This window comes from Nematostella vectensis, chromosome 8, assembly GCF_932526225.1.
Source record: "Nematostella vectensis chromosome 8, jaNemVect1.1, whole genome shotgun sequence".
NCBI classification, from domain to species: Eukaryota; Metazoa; Cnidaria; class Anthozoa; order Actiniaria; family Edwardsiidae; genus Nematostella; species Nematostella vectensis.
Genome location: NC_064041.1, coordinates 1,690,588 through 1,705,128, shown reverse-complemented (window position 1 = coordinate 1,705,128; position 14,541 = coordinate 1,690,588). Strand labels below are relative to the sequence as shown.

At 45.2% G+C, this 14,541-nt stretch overlaps 1 protein-coding gene and 1 long non-coding RNA gene across 9 annotated transcripts in view; both read right to left on the bottom strand.

Moving 5' to 3' along the window:
- LOC5509781 (complement C3) overlaps nt 1-14,541 on the bottom strand; it is a 40,090-nt gene that overhangs the window by 4,952 nt on the left and 20,597 nt on the right. For 4 of the 8 annotated variants that reach the window (XR_007312431.1, XM_048730965.1, XM_048730966.1 and 1 more), the window contains 10 exons: nt 13,702-13,864; nt 13,165-13,245; nt 12,633-12,807; nt 11,225-11,391; nt 8,873-9,031; nt 7,818-7,883; nt 6,856-7,217; nt 4,074-4,161; nt 3,755-3,829; nt 3,320-3,425 (listed from right to left, as the gene is read on the bottom strand). Coding sequence is in view for 4 of the 8 variants with exons in the window: in XM_048730965.1 (XP_048586922.1) it covers nt 3,320-3,425; nt 3,755-3,829; nt 4,074-4,161; nt 6,856-7,217; nt 7,818-7,883; nt 8,873-9,031; nt 11,225-11,391; nt 12,633-12,807; nt 13,165-13,245; nt 13,702-13,864 (1,442 nt within the window). In the remaining 4 variants the exon portion in view is untranslated. Of the gene's footprint in view, nt 1-3,319; nt 3,458-3,754; nt 3,830-4,073; nt 4,162-6,855; nt 7,218-7,817; nt 7,884-8,872; nt 9,032-11,224; nt 11,392-12,632; nt 12,808-13,164; nt 13,246-13,701; nt 13,865-14,541 lie in introns of those variants that run through there. The other 4 variants (XR_007312433.1, XR_007312432.1, XR_007312434.1 and 1 more) reach the window with 2 other exon arrangements.
- On the bottom strand, nt 11,599-12,624 carry LOC116616681. Its single transcript, XR_007312436.1, has 2 exons — nt 12,271-12,624; nt 11,599-12,230 (listed from the first exon to the last, which is right to left on the bottom strand). It is a non-coding gene; the product is annotated as an uncharacterized LOC116616681 (long non-coding RNA).

The window sequence follows — 14,541 nt, the reverse complement described above, 5'->3', positions numbered from 1 at the left end:
CTCCATTACACATCCGCCATTACACATCCTCCATTACACATCCATCATCACACATCCACCATTACACATCCTCCATTACACATCCACCATTACACATCCACCATTACACATCCACCATTACACATCCATCATCACACATCCACCATTACACATCCGCCATTACACATCCTCCATTGCACATCCTCCATTACACATCCGCCATTACACATCCTCCATTACACATCCGCCATTACATATCCTCCATTACACATCCACCATTACACATCCACCATTACACATCCACCATTACACATCCATCATCACACATCCACCATTACACATCCACCATTACACATCCGCCATTACACATCCACCATTACACATCCTCCATTACACATCCACCATTGCACATCCACCATTACACATCTATCATTACACATCTACCATTACACATCCACCATTACACATCCATTATTACACATCCTCCATTACACATCCGCCATTACACATCCACCATTACACATCCACCATCACACATCTACCATTACACATCTATCATTACACATCCACCATTACACATCCACCATCACACATCTACCATTACACATCCACCATTACACATCCACCATCACACATCTACCATTACACATCTATCATTACACATCCACCATCACACATCTACCATTACACATCTACCATTACACATCCACCATTACACATCCATTATTACACATCCTCCATTACACATCCACCATTGCACATCCACCATTACACATCTATCATTACACATCCACCATTGCACATCCTCCATTACACATCCGCCATTACATATCCGCCATTACACATCCACCATTACACATCCACCATTACACATCCTCCATTACACATCCGCCATTACATATCCGCCATTACACATCCTCCATTACACATCCACCATTACACATCCGCCATTACACATCCGCCATTACACATCCACCATTACACACATTCACCATTACACATCCGCCATTACATATCCGCCATTACACATCCTCCATTACACATCCACCATTGCACATCCAACATTACAGATCCGCCATTACACATCCACCATTACACATCCACCATTACATTACACATCCGCCATTACATATCCGCCATTACACATCCTCCATTACACATCCACCATTGCACATCCAACATTACATATCCGCCATTACACATCCACCATTACACATCCACCATTACATATCCACCATTACACATCCATCATTACACATCTATCATTACACATCTACCATTACACATCCACCATTACACATTCACCATTACACATCCACCATTACACATCCACCATCACACATCCACCATTACACATCCACCATTGCACATCCACCATTACACATCCACCATTGCACATCCACCATTACACATCCGCCATTACACATCCACCATTGCACATCCACCATTACACATCCACCATTGCACATCCACCATTACACATCCACCATTGCACATCCACCATTACACATCCACCATTACACATCCTACATCACACATCCACCATTACACATCCTACATTACACATCCTCCATTGCACATCCACCATTGCACATCCACCATTACACATCTATCATTACACATCCACCATTGCACATCCTCCATTACACATCCGCCATTACATATCCGCCATTACACATCCACCATTACACATCCTCCATTACACATCCGCCATTACATATCCGCCATTACACATCCTCCATTACACATCCACCATTACACATCCGCCATTACACATCCGCCATTACACATCCACCATTACACACATTCACCATTACACATCCGCCATTACATATCCGCCATTACACATCCTCCATTACACATCCACCATTGCACATCCAACATTACATATCCGCCATTACACATCCATCATTACACATCTATCATTACACATCTACCATTACACATCCACCATTACACATTCACCATTACACATCCACCATTACACATCCACCATCACACATCCACCATTACACATCCACCATTGCACATCCACCATTACACATCCACCATTGCACATCCACCATTACACATCCACCATTGCACATCCACCATTACACATCCACCATTGCACATCCACCATTACACATCCACCATTGCACATCCACCATTACACATCCACCATTGCACATCCACCATTACACATCCACCATTGCACATCCACCATTACACATCCACCATTACACATCCATTATTACACATCCTCCATTACACATCCATCATTTCACATCCGCCATTACACATCCACCATTGCACATCCACCATTACACATCCACCATTACACATCCGCCATTACACATCCACCATTACACATCCATCATTACACATCCACCATTACACATCCACCATTACACATCCACCATTACACACCTCAAGCATCACCCAACACCAGCACCATCATAACACATTCACTATTACACATCCGTCACCACCATAACACATCCGTCACCACCATTACACATCCGTCACCACCATTACACATCCGTCACCACCATTACACATCCGTCACCACCATTACACATCCGTCACCACCATTACACATCCGTCACCACCATTACACATCCGTCACCACCATTACACATCCGTCACCACCATTACACATCCGTCACCACCATTACACATCCGTCACCACCATTACACATCCGTCACCACCATTACACATCCGTCACCACCATTACACATCCGTCACCACCATAACACATCCGTCACCACCATAACACATCCGTCACCACCATTACACATCCGTCACCACCATTACACATCCGTCACCACCATAACACATCCGTCACCACCATTACACATCCGTCACCACCATTACACATCCGTCACCACCATTACACATCCGTCACCACCATTACACATCCGTCACCACCATTACACATCCGTCACCACCATTACACATCTGTCACCACCATTACACATCCGTCACCACCATTACACATCCGTCACCACCATTACACATCCGTCACCACCATAACACATCCGTCACCACCATTACACATCCGTCACCACCATTACACATCCGTCACCACCATTACACATCCGTCACCACCATTACACATCCGTCACCACCATAACACATCCGTCACCACCATAACACATCCGTCACCACCATTACACATCCGTCACCACCATAACACATCCGTCACCACCATAACACATCCGTCACCACCATTACACATCCGTCACCACCATTACACATCCGTCACCACCATTACACATCCGTCACCACCATTACACATCCGTCACCACCATCATCGTCATTATGGTCGTCGTCGTCGTAGTCGTCGTCGTCGCTTACTCGGCTCGTAGTAGTCGTAGACGGTCACAGGAACGGGTTGTACTGTGCCGACGGCAAACTTTCGGTTTACTTGGAACTTCACGCAGAATTCTCTTTTATTCGGAATCTGGTGAGGAACAAAAACCTTGATCCAAGACCCTACAAGGATAGAGGGGCAGGAATGTAGCAGCCAGTTTTGCTGGGAGAGTTGTACCCAACACGGAAGTGTTTATGAAAAACGATTTACCGAAGGTCGACTAGCCACCTGTATGTCGTTGTTCACAAGTGATAAATAAATGGTCCTTGCCAAAAAGCACACCATATCGACTCCTAAACCTCATAATGACCTTTTATTTATTGATTTTCTGAAAATTGTCCGATTGAAATGGATGCTGTACATGACTTTTCATTTTGCGGGAGCATAACATTACGGCGTGATCGGCCTTCGTGCATTACCTGATTTATGTAAAGCACGACTGATCTATCGGAAAACTCGAAGCGGTCCACTGTCGGTCTTACATTTTTCTGAAGCTGCAATATTGAACATTATAATAAAGATAAGCAAGACATTATAGAAATATTTATAACTGAATGATTGAGAAGCCCATTTTTTACTAACGAATGAATAAGAGAGAAAACCCGCGCATAATCGCACCCCGCTAAGTTCCTTCCTTCTTGCGTCTCCTTCGCGCTTATCGCACAAAGTGAGCATTTTACTTTTCTGCTTCCTTCGCCATCTCCCCTTACTAAGTTTGTTAAAATATTATAGTAGTACCTCAATCAAAGACTTCTCGTCTGGTTTAAACCCAGTAAAAATGCCAATATCCATTATCGCCATCCCAGATCTCTTCTCTCTACGAAACCTAAGAAGCATAATATGAAAAGAAGGCATATAATGTTTTTCCACGTTATTCCCTAGGAATCAGTAAACGTGTCTTTGGTTCCCCCATATTTAAGATCTATGTTTTTTAGAAGTTGTAGCATATACTTATGTGAACAGTTTTCTTGACGAATTATTTCAACCAAGACAGATCTAAATGTTAACGGTTACATGCAGAAGGGGCAGCGGACGTGGCAGAAAGGAAATTGATGGTTTTATGCCTCCAAGTAGCCTGCATAGCATGCAGAAGGGGCGACGTAGACGAGGCGCGAGCGAGAGAGAGGGAAGGACGAAAGAGGGGGAAGGACGAAGGAGGGGGAAGGACGAAGGAGGGGGAAGGACGAAGGAGAGGGAAGGACGAAAGAGGGGGAAGGACGAAAGAGGGGGAAGGACGAAGGAGAGGGAAGGACGAAAGAGGGGGAAGGACGAAGGAGGGGGAAGGACGAAGGAGGGGGAAGGACGAAGGAGGGGGAAGGACGAAAGAGAGGGAAGGACGAAAGAGGGGGAAGGACGAAGGAGGGGGAAGGACGAAAGAGGGGGAAGGACGAAAGAGGGGAAGGACGAAAGAGGGGGAAGGACGAAAGAGAGGGAAGGACGAAGGAGGGGGAAGGACGAAAGAGGGGGAAGGACGAAGGAGAGGGAAGGACGAAAGAGGGGGAAGGACGAAGGAGGGGGAAGGACGAAGGAGAGGGAAGGACGAAAGAGGGGGAAGGACGAAGGAGGGGGAAGGACGAAAGAGGGGGAAGGATGAAGGAGGGGGAAGGACGAAGGAGAGGGAAGGACGAAAGAGGGGGAAGGACGAAGGAGGGGGAAGGACGAAGGAGGGGGAAGGACGAAGGAGAGGGAAGGACGAAAGAGTGGGAAGGACGAAGGAGGGGGAAGGACGAAAGAGGGGGAAGGACGAAAGAGGGGGAAGGACGAAAGAGGGGGAAGGACGAAAGAGGGGGAAGGACGAAAGAGAGGGAAGGACGAAAGAGAGGGAAGGACGAAGGAGGGGGAAGGACGAAAGAGGGGGAAGGACGAAGGAGAGGGAAGGACGAAAGAGGGGGAAGGACGAAAGAGGGGGAAGGACGAAGGAGGGGGAAGGACGAAGGAGGGGGAAGGACGAAGGAGGGGGAAGGACGAAGGAGAGGGAAGGACGAAAGAGGGGGAAGGACGAAAGAGGGGGAAGGACGAAAGAGGGGGAAGGACGAAAGAGGGGGAAGGACGAAAGAGGGGGAAGGACGAAAGAGAGGGAAGGACGAAAGAGGGGGAAGGACGAAGGAGGGGGAAGGACGAAGGAGGGGGAAGGACGAAGGAGAGGGAAGGACGAAAGAGGGGGAAGGACGAAGGAGGGGGAAGGACGAAAGAGGGGGAAGGACGAAAGAGGGGGAAGGACGAAAGAGAGGGAAGGACGAAAGAGGGGGAAGGACGAAAGAGGGGGGAGGACGAAAGAGAGGGAAGGACGAAGGAGGGGGAAGGACGAAAGAGGGGGAAGGACGAAGGAGAGGGAAGGACGAAAGAGGGGGAAGGACGAAGGAGGGGGAAGGACGAAAGAGAGGGAAGGACGAAAGAGGGGGAAGGACGAAGGAGGGGGAAGGACGAAGGAGAGGGAAGGACGAAAGAGGGGGAAGGACGAAAGAGGGGGAAGGACGAAGGAGGGGGAAGGACGAAGGAGGGGGAAGGACGAAAGAGATGGATGGACGAAGGAGGGGGAAGGACGAAGGAGAGGGAAGGACGAAAGAGGGGAAAGGACGAAGGAGGGGGAAGGACGAAGGAGGGGGAAGGACGAAGGAGAGGGAAGGACGAAAGAGGGGGAAGGACGAAGGAGGGGGAAGGACGAAAGAGGGGGAAGGACGAAAGAGGGGGAAGGACGAAAGAGGGGAAAGGACGAAAGAGGGGGAAGGACGAAAGAGAGGGAAGGACGAAAGAGGGGGAAGGACGAAGGAGGGGGAAGGACGAAGGAGGGGGAAGGACGAAAGAGGGGGAAGGACGAAAGAGGGGGAAGGACGAAAGAGGGGGAAGGACAAAAGAGGGGGAAGGACGAAAGAGTGGGGAAGGACGAAAGAGAGGGAAGGACGAAAGAGGGGGAAGGACGAAGGAGGGGGAAGGACGACAGAGGGGGAAGGACGAACGAGGGGGAAGGACGAAGGAGGGAGAAGGACGAAAGAGGGGGAAGGACGAAAGAGGGGGAAGGACGAAAGAGAGGGAAGGACGATAGAGGGGGAAGGACGAAGGAGGGGGAAGGACGACAGAGGGGGAAGGACGAACGAGGGGGAAGGACGAAGGAGGGAGAAGGACGAAAGAGGGGGAAGGACGAAAGAGAGGGAAGGACGAAAGAGGGGGAAGGACGAAGGAGGGGGAAGGACGAAGGAGGGGGTTGCAACAGAGCCCCTGCCTTTTTCGGTTAATACGTTCACTCAGTGACCTTTTTATGGTAATGAGGTAAATCGCGATCAAATTGCCATTGGCCGAAAATCCTTGCGCGCGTGGTCAAGGTGTAAATCATCATACAACCAGCGACAGAAATAACACGGCTTCGGCTGCAAGCGCTCCTACGCCGCTCTCCAAATGATTCTTCCCAGGCGTGCACGATAAATCCCTTTTTTCCCCAGTCCATCGAGTTGGCTACTCAGGCTTGCATGTACAGTCCCCCTCCCTCTCCACTTCCCTGCTTTGCTAAAATACGGTAGAGTACCTTGTGCAAACCTTGATATAGATCGATTCAGGTGGGTCTTGTTGGGTCTTTTGCTGCTTTCCTGTCTTTTCTGTCTTCTTTGACTTCTTCTCTCCCTTTCTCTTCTTCGTTTTCCGGACCCTCTGTTTACTTTTCCTCCCGCACCTTTTACCCTTTCTCTTATTGTTACGACATTTCTTTTTCCTGTTTTTCTTCTTTCTTATTCCATTTCTCAGTTCTCTTTTTTCTCTGTTTAGAGACCGTCCTATTATATTTATACCATTCAATGTTTTATTTTTCGCTTGGATTTCTGTCGTCGTGATGCGAAGGTCAAACAAGCAGGTCTCGTTCTTTGGAGAAGGTACGTTATAAAGGATCTCTAACTATAAAAACAATAAAATGTGAGTGCCGGAAAAATCAATTGTGTTTATATGCTACTTCAGGTGCTATTCTTTGCAACACTTAAATAATCACCATCACCCTGAATACTTCAAATGATCATATGATGATGATAACAAACACTCCAATGTCATCATCATCATAATCATCACTATGTTGCCCTTAATTAAATACCATCCTCGGTATAAAATACAATAATTATCACCATCACCATTATTATCACTGTCACAAACCAGGATAGACATCAATATTTTGATTATCTTCTTGATTGTCCTCACCATTCTACCAACGAAATCACCAGCTTTATCCGCTATCATCAGCATCATTATCATCACCAACACCACACTCAGCCATCATCATCACTACCCCCATAAGCTACCATAATTACCACCACCACCACCATTATCAGCCACCGTCATCATCATTGTAATCATCACTATCATTGTCATCACTACATCATCATTACCACCATCATCAGCTTTTATCCTCATCACCAGCATCGTTCCATCATAATCATCATTATCAGCTGCTATCATCGCCATCATTATCAGCAGCATCAACATATCACGATGATGACCAGATACCTGAATTTGTCCTACTCCTGTCCCTACACCGTCAATGAACAGAACATGTCCGAGAAATGAAGTAACCTGTCCAAATGAAATACACCGTCAATGAACAGAACATGTCCGAGAAATAGAGTAACCTGTTAAAACGAAATACACCATCAATGAAGAGAACATGTCCGAGAAATGGAGTAACTTGTCCAAATGAAATACACCGTCAATGAACAGAACATGTCCGAGAAATAGAGTAACCTTTTAAAACGAAATACACCGTCAATGAACAGAACATGTCCGAGAAATGGAGTAACCTGTCCAAACGAAATACATCGTCAATGAACAGAACATGTCCGAGAAATGGAGTAATCTATCCAAATGAAATACACCTCAATCAACATTACATGGTTGAGAAACGGAGTAACCTATCCAAACGAAATACACCGTCAATGAACAGAACATGTCCGAGAAATGGAGAAACCTATTCAAACGAAATACACCTCAATCAACATTACATGGTTGAGAAATGAAGTAACCTATCCAATCAAAATACTCCGTCAATGAACAGAACATGTCCGAGAAATGGAGTAACCTGTCCAAAATACACGACAATACGATATTAACGTCCGAAATAACACGTCAATGAAAAAACATGTCCGAGCAATGGAGTAACCTATTCAAACGAAATACACGTCATTGAAAAAAAACATATCCGAGAAATGAAGTAACCTGTCCAAACGAAATACACGTCAATGAACACCTGCATCAACATATTATAAACGTTCAAAGGCAGTGAGAGGCAAAGTATTGTTATGAGGATACGACGTGGAATTAAATGTCAAGAAAGGATATGAGGGGAACAACAAAGTCAAGAGATATAATAGCATGTCGTAAGGTAAGGTATGGAATGTTATATCGGCCAATGAGATCCGAGTGATGTCGTCACGTCTGAGGCTATTTTGAGAAGGCTGGCCCTGTTGGGAATTCAAAGAGATCGTTGCTTCCAGCATTTCATCTCGGTGTTTTTTTAGTTCTTAAAATGTTGTGACGTCACACGCTCGGAGCCTATCATCACTCACATCCAGTTTTCTATGCGCCAAAGCATTTTCCTTGGTTACGTGATATGTTTTCTTCCAATAAGCGCTTTTATCTGAAGTGATTGACACTTGTAAGTTCATAAACCCGCCTGCGGTCTTCTCGCTGTATTTGGCCAGCGCCTGAAGAGCCACACAGGTATCCTGAAAAAGAGAAGCTCTCGATATGCTGTTATGTCTACATGCTGTTATATATGTCGATATGTTGTTATGTCGATATTGTCGATATGCTGTTATATCGATATTGTCGATATGCTGTTATGTCGATATTGTCGATATGTTGTTATGTCGATATTGTCGATATGCTGTTATATCGATATTGTCGATATGCTGTTATGTCGATATGTTGTTTTGTCGTTAGGCTGTTATGTCGTTTTGTTGTTATGTCATCATGTTGTTATGTCTTTAAGTTGTTATATCGATATGTTGTTATGTAGATGTGTTGTTATGTCGATATGTTGTTATGATGTTATGTTGTTATGTCGATATAATGTTACATCAAAATATTTTTGTGTCGATTTTTTGATATGCTGTTATGTCGTGTGTCGATATGCTGTTATGTCGTTATGCTGTTATGTCGACATGCTGTTATGTCGTTATGCTGTAATGTCGTGTGTCGATATGTTGTTATGCCGTTATGCTGCTATGTTGTGTGTCGATATGTTGTTATGCTGTTATGTCGTGTGTCGATTTGTTGTTATGTCGTTATGCTGGGGGGAGGGGGAAGATGACCTTGAGGGGAGCGGTGGATGCCTTCGGGGTAGGGGGTGGATGCCCTTGGGGGGAGGGGGTGGATGCCCTTGGGGGGAGGGGGTGGATGCCTTCGGGGTAGGGGGTGGATGCCCTTGGGGGGAGAGGGTGGATGCCCTTGGGGGAGGGGGTGGATGCCCTTGGGGGAGGGGGTGGATGCCCTTGGGGAAGGGGGTAGATGACCTTGAGGGGAGCGGTGGATGCCTTCGGGGTAGGGGGTGGATGCCCTTGGGGGGAGGGGGTGGATGCCCTTGGGGGGAGGGGTGGATGCCTTCGGCGGAGGAGGTGGATGCCCTTGAGAGGAGGGGGTGGATGCCCTTGGGGTAGGGGTTGGATGCCCTTGGGGGAGGGGGTGGATGCCCTTGGGGAAGGGGGTGGATGCCCTTGGGGGGGAGAGGGTGGATGCCCTGGGGGGGAGGGGTGGATGCCCTTGGGGGGAGAGGGTGGATGCCCTTGGGGGGAGGGGTGGATGCCTCACTTCAGGGACGATGTTAAACTAACAATAAAACTATTTGACACTTTGATATCTCCGATTCTTCTCTATGGTAGTGAGGTATGGGGTACAGAAAAAGATAAAGGTGAAAAAGAACTTATGGAAATAGTACACGTCAAATTCTGCAAGTGGCTCCTCGGAGTCTCTAAATTTTGTTCAAATAACGCGGTTAGGGCTGAACTTGGTAGATTTCCATTAACAACGAAAGCAATATGCAGAAGCGTCAATTTTTGGCTAAACATAAATCATCCCGAGGAACCAAAGCTAGTTAACCAGATATACGAAGACATAAAAATAAGTGATAACCCAGAATTTTGGCACCAGAAATTGAAACGAATTTTTCAACAAATAGGTGTCGGCGATATATGGCAACAATTAAATTAAATACATTTTATATATAATCAAACAAAGATTGGAAGACATTGAATTTCAAAAGTGGATATCAAACGTGGATAATGATAATAGAAATAATCAAGGACAAAGTAATAAATTAAGAACGTATAGGAAATTTAAATCAAAATACATAATTGAAGATTATCTGAGCCAGGTTGTCAATCACAGCCATCGAATATCTTTAACCAAATTGAGACTAAGCAATCATCGCTTAGCTATTGAAACTGGCCGATGTTCGAGTCCCTATAAGGTACCGGATGAACGAATTTGCGAAATTTGTAAAAATAGACAAGTAGAAAATGAAGATCATTTCCTTCTTCACTGCCCTTTGTATAAAAAGAAGCGGGAAGAATTGACTAAAACCATGGAAGAAATAGAAAATGTAAAATTCACTAGAATGTCGGATGAAAGTGTTTTTCATTTTCTTATTAATTATTCTGGTAGTAACGTCACAGTGCAAAGAAAAATCGCTAAGTTCATAAATGAATGCTTCGCCCTCGCTGCCAAACTTGAAATACCGTACAATTATTTGTCTTTTTTATCTCTAATATTATTTGGACGTCAATCAATATACAAGGACGTTGTATACGATTCCAAATAAAATGTCTGCCTGCCTGCCTGCCTGTCTGCATTCAGGGGAGGGGTGGGTGCCCATGGGGGGAGGGGTGTGTGCCCATGGGGGGAGGGGGCTGGATGCACACCTGAGTCGAAGAGAACCCTCCCTGAGCGTTACGTTGTAAAGTCAGCCAGCTAGCCACAGGGCCTCCGAGTTTTATCCTGCCGAGATGAAGCTGAGCCAGCAGTGCGTAAGCAGCGGTTTCCACATCAAGAGCATGCTTGCCTGTCTCCCAGTATCTTGTGTTGTTTCCTAGAATAGTTATCTGCGCTAAAGTTTAGAGTTTTTGAGCCGCCATTTTGTCATCCTTGCAAAATAACTATTGTGAGAAAGTTTTTTTGGCCAAGATATTGCGATATTTTGAGATGAATTTGGCAAAGGACGTTTAATTAATAAATTATTTTCGAAGTGTTTTATTGAATAAAACAAATGTTTCTCTTCAACTCGTATTTATATTAGTTTTGTTGTCTACTTAGTTCTTCACACTGTTGGTAAAAGAGATTTGTAAAGGATAAGTCATCTCTCATGCGTTTTTTGTATGACAACCCTAGGCCCTGGTAACCTCACCTCTCGTTTGTCCGTTGTGTGACACACTTCATCTCTCGTTTGTCCGTTGTGTGACACACTTCATCTCTCGTTTGCCTGACACTACTTGTAACCTCGCCTCTCGTTTGTCCGTTGTGTGACACACTTCATCTCTCGTTTGTCTGACACTACTTGTAACCTCGCCTCTCGTTTGTCCGTTGTGTGACACACTTCATCTCTCGTTTGCCTGACACTACTTGTAACCTCGCCTCTCGTTTGTCCGTTGTGTGACACACTTCATCTCTCGTTTGCCTGACACTACTTGTAGCCTCGCCTCTCGTTTGTTCGTTGCGTTACACCCCTTAGTAACCTCACCTCACATTTGGTCCTTGCGTGACATCCAATACGATGCAATAAACTTTATTTTTCGAGGGTATACATAATAACCGTTAGGTTTTCTAACTTAACCCTCACTAATACTACTACAAAATACAATGGTAGGAAAATACACATGGGATAAATTACAAAAAAAAAACAGTAGTAACTGACATCCCTAGTAACCTCACCTCTCGCTTGGTCTTTGCGTGACACCCCTAGTAACCTCACCTCATGTCTGGTCGTTGCGTGACACCCCTAGTAACCTCACCTCATGTCTGGTCGTTGCGTGACATCCCTAGTAACCTCACCTCTTGTTCGGTCTTTGAGTGACACCCCTAGTAACCTCACCTCTCGCTTGGTCTTTGCGTGACACCCCTAGTAACCTCACCTCATGTCTGGTCGTTGCGTGACACCCCTAGTAACCTCACCTCTTTTTCGGTCTTAGAGTGACACCCCTAGTAACCTCCACCTCTTGTCTGGTCGTTGCGTGACACCCCTAGTAACCTCACCTCTTTTTCGGTCTTAGAGTGACACCCCTAGTAACCTCCACCTCTTGTCTGGTCGTTGCGTGACACCCCTATTAACCTCACCTCTCGTTTGATTGTTGTGTGACATCCCTAGTAATCTCGTATTGGCTTGTGTTGCTTTTGGACTGCGCGCCATTGCGAGAGCGTACGTCGCCAGAGCGAGAATTTGCGGCTTCTGAAGGTTGTTGATTTCTTGTTCTAAGAAGTGGACTGCTTTTGCGACCTTTGTGGCCTGATCCTAAAGCAAGAATGTTTTAAACATGTTTACACTGGTCTGGAGTTTCAGCCACAAATGGACCTGGGTTATTTTAAGGTTAATCAAACCACTCGCCATCCCCGCAAAAATACCATTCATTTCCATTGGCTAATTCAAGCACTGAACCTAGATATTTTTAGTCAAGTATTATGAACAGACGCGCGGGGTTCTCAGGGTGAACCCTTACCACCAACCCATCGCATAGGTTGCTAAAGGTGGGTCATTTCCTATTGGAGGATCCCCCCTCCCTTCGCGCCTATATTATTCGTTAGAATAGTTCGCTGTATCTTCAAATACGACCTCCATCTTCTTACACTCACGAGCGTTATCACTACTCACCAGTGCAGTGCCTGGACACTCGCATTCAAGGAGTGCCGTCACCACATACGCCGTCATAGCAATGCTTCCATGGATACCACCCTGGAAAACAAGTCCCAATTTATTTACTTTGCCCTCCTTATATGCCTTGGCCTTAGATTCCTCGTGTGAGCTTAGCGGATAAACACGAAAACCGTATACATATGTAGGATATTTAAGACTACCCTATTACATGATATATTTCGAGTGACATTAAGTGCTGCAAAAGTAAAGGTAAATTTCGTGAGTGAGTAGGAGTTGTTCAGTATCAGCCACTGAGGCATGTGGTCTCGTGAGATTCACAAGACCTTAGAGATGTCCGATAAAGTGGTGGTGGACGTCTTGTATGTTTTTGCCTGGAAAATTTAGCTATCACTTTTAAAAATCTTGTTACTATCCTTTTTCCATATACCAATGGCTGCGGAAAAATTGATATAATGATGGTTTTCAAATTGACAATGTATTTCCATATCATTTCCGATTCTGAGTCTGGTAAAATGTCAGTCGTCTGGTGATTACCATAAGCGACACGTGCACGACATCCATTACTTCCGGGAAAGCTCCATCCTCGCGTTGATTTGCAAGCAACCACGTGATAGAGTCACGAATCAAATCGTTGTCAATAGCAACGCCATCAAAGCGCTTAGCCGTGCAGAATACTTTGATAACAAATGCGGTCAACCTGTTGATTAACATGCACGGGTATTGGCGTGCTGAAAATCTTTACAAGAGTCCCATAAAAACTCGAGGAGATTCGATACAGATTCCCGAATGCCCAACCATCCTGTCAATCACAACTCGTATCTTTTGCTACAGGGATCGGATCATCAAACTATTTGGCAATGCCATGTAGCTAGGGATGAACTTTATACAAATGTAACATTTGTTTACATTGCTGTTTCAAAATGAAACGACGAAATATACGACCACAAAATTAATCGGCGAAATTTTACATGGCGCCTAAAAAAGCAAAAAAATTCAATTTCTTCATTTTAAAAGTATTAAATAGTCCCAGAAATGGCCCCTAAAACTTACAATCAACAAAACCGATTGCTTTCATTTTTGCTAGGCTATTAAAAATAAGAGGTAGCTAAATAACAATGGTAAAAAAAATCCTTGCCCGCGTATGATTTTTTTTTCAGGGGCGAATTTCAAAGTAGGTAAATAACAGAGTGACTGAAAATAAAAATACGCCAATATCTCAGAATTCCTCTTATAGATTTAAATAAAACTTCCTCTAAGTGTCGACCAAGGTCTGATGTACAATATCCTATAGCTTATTTGTTAACAATTTCCATTTAGCGAACAGCACTTCGCGAATAGTGAATTTAACGGGTCAACCGTTCCGTTGCCGTAAAA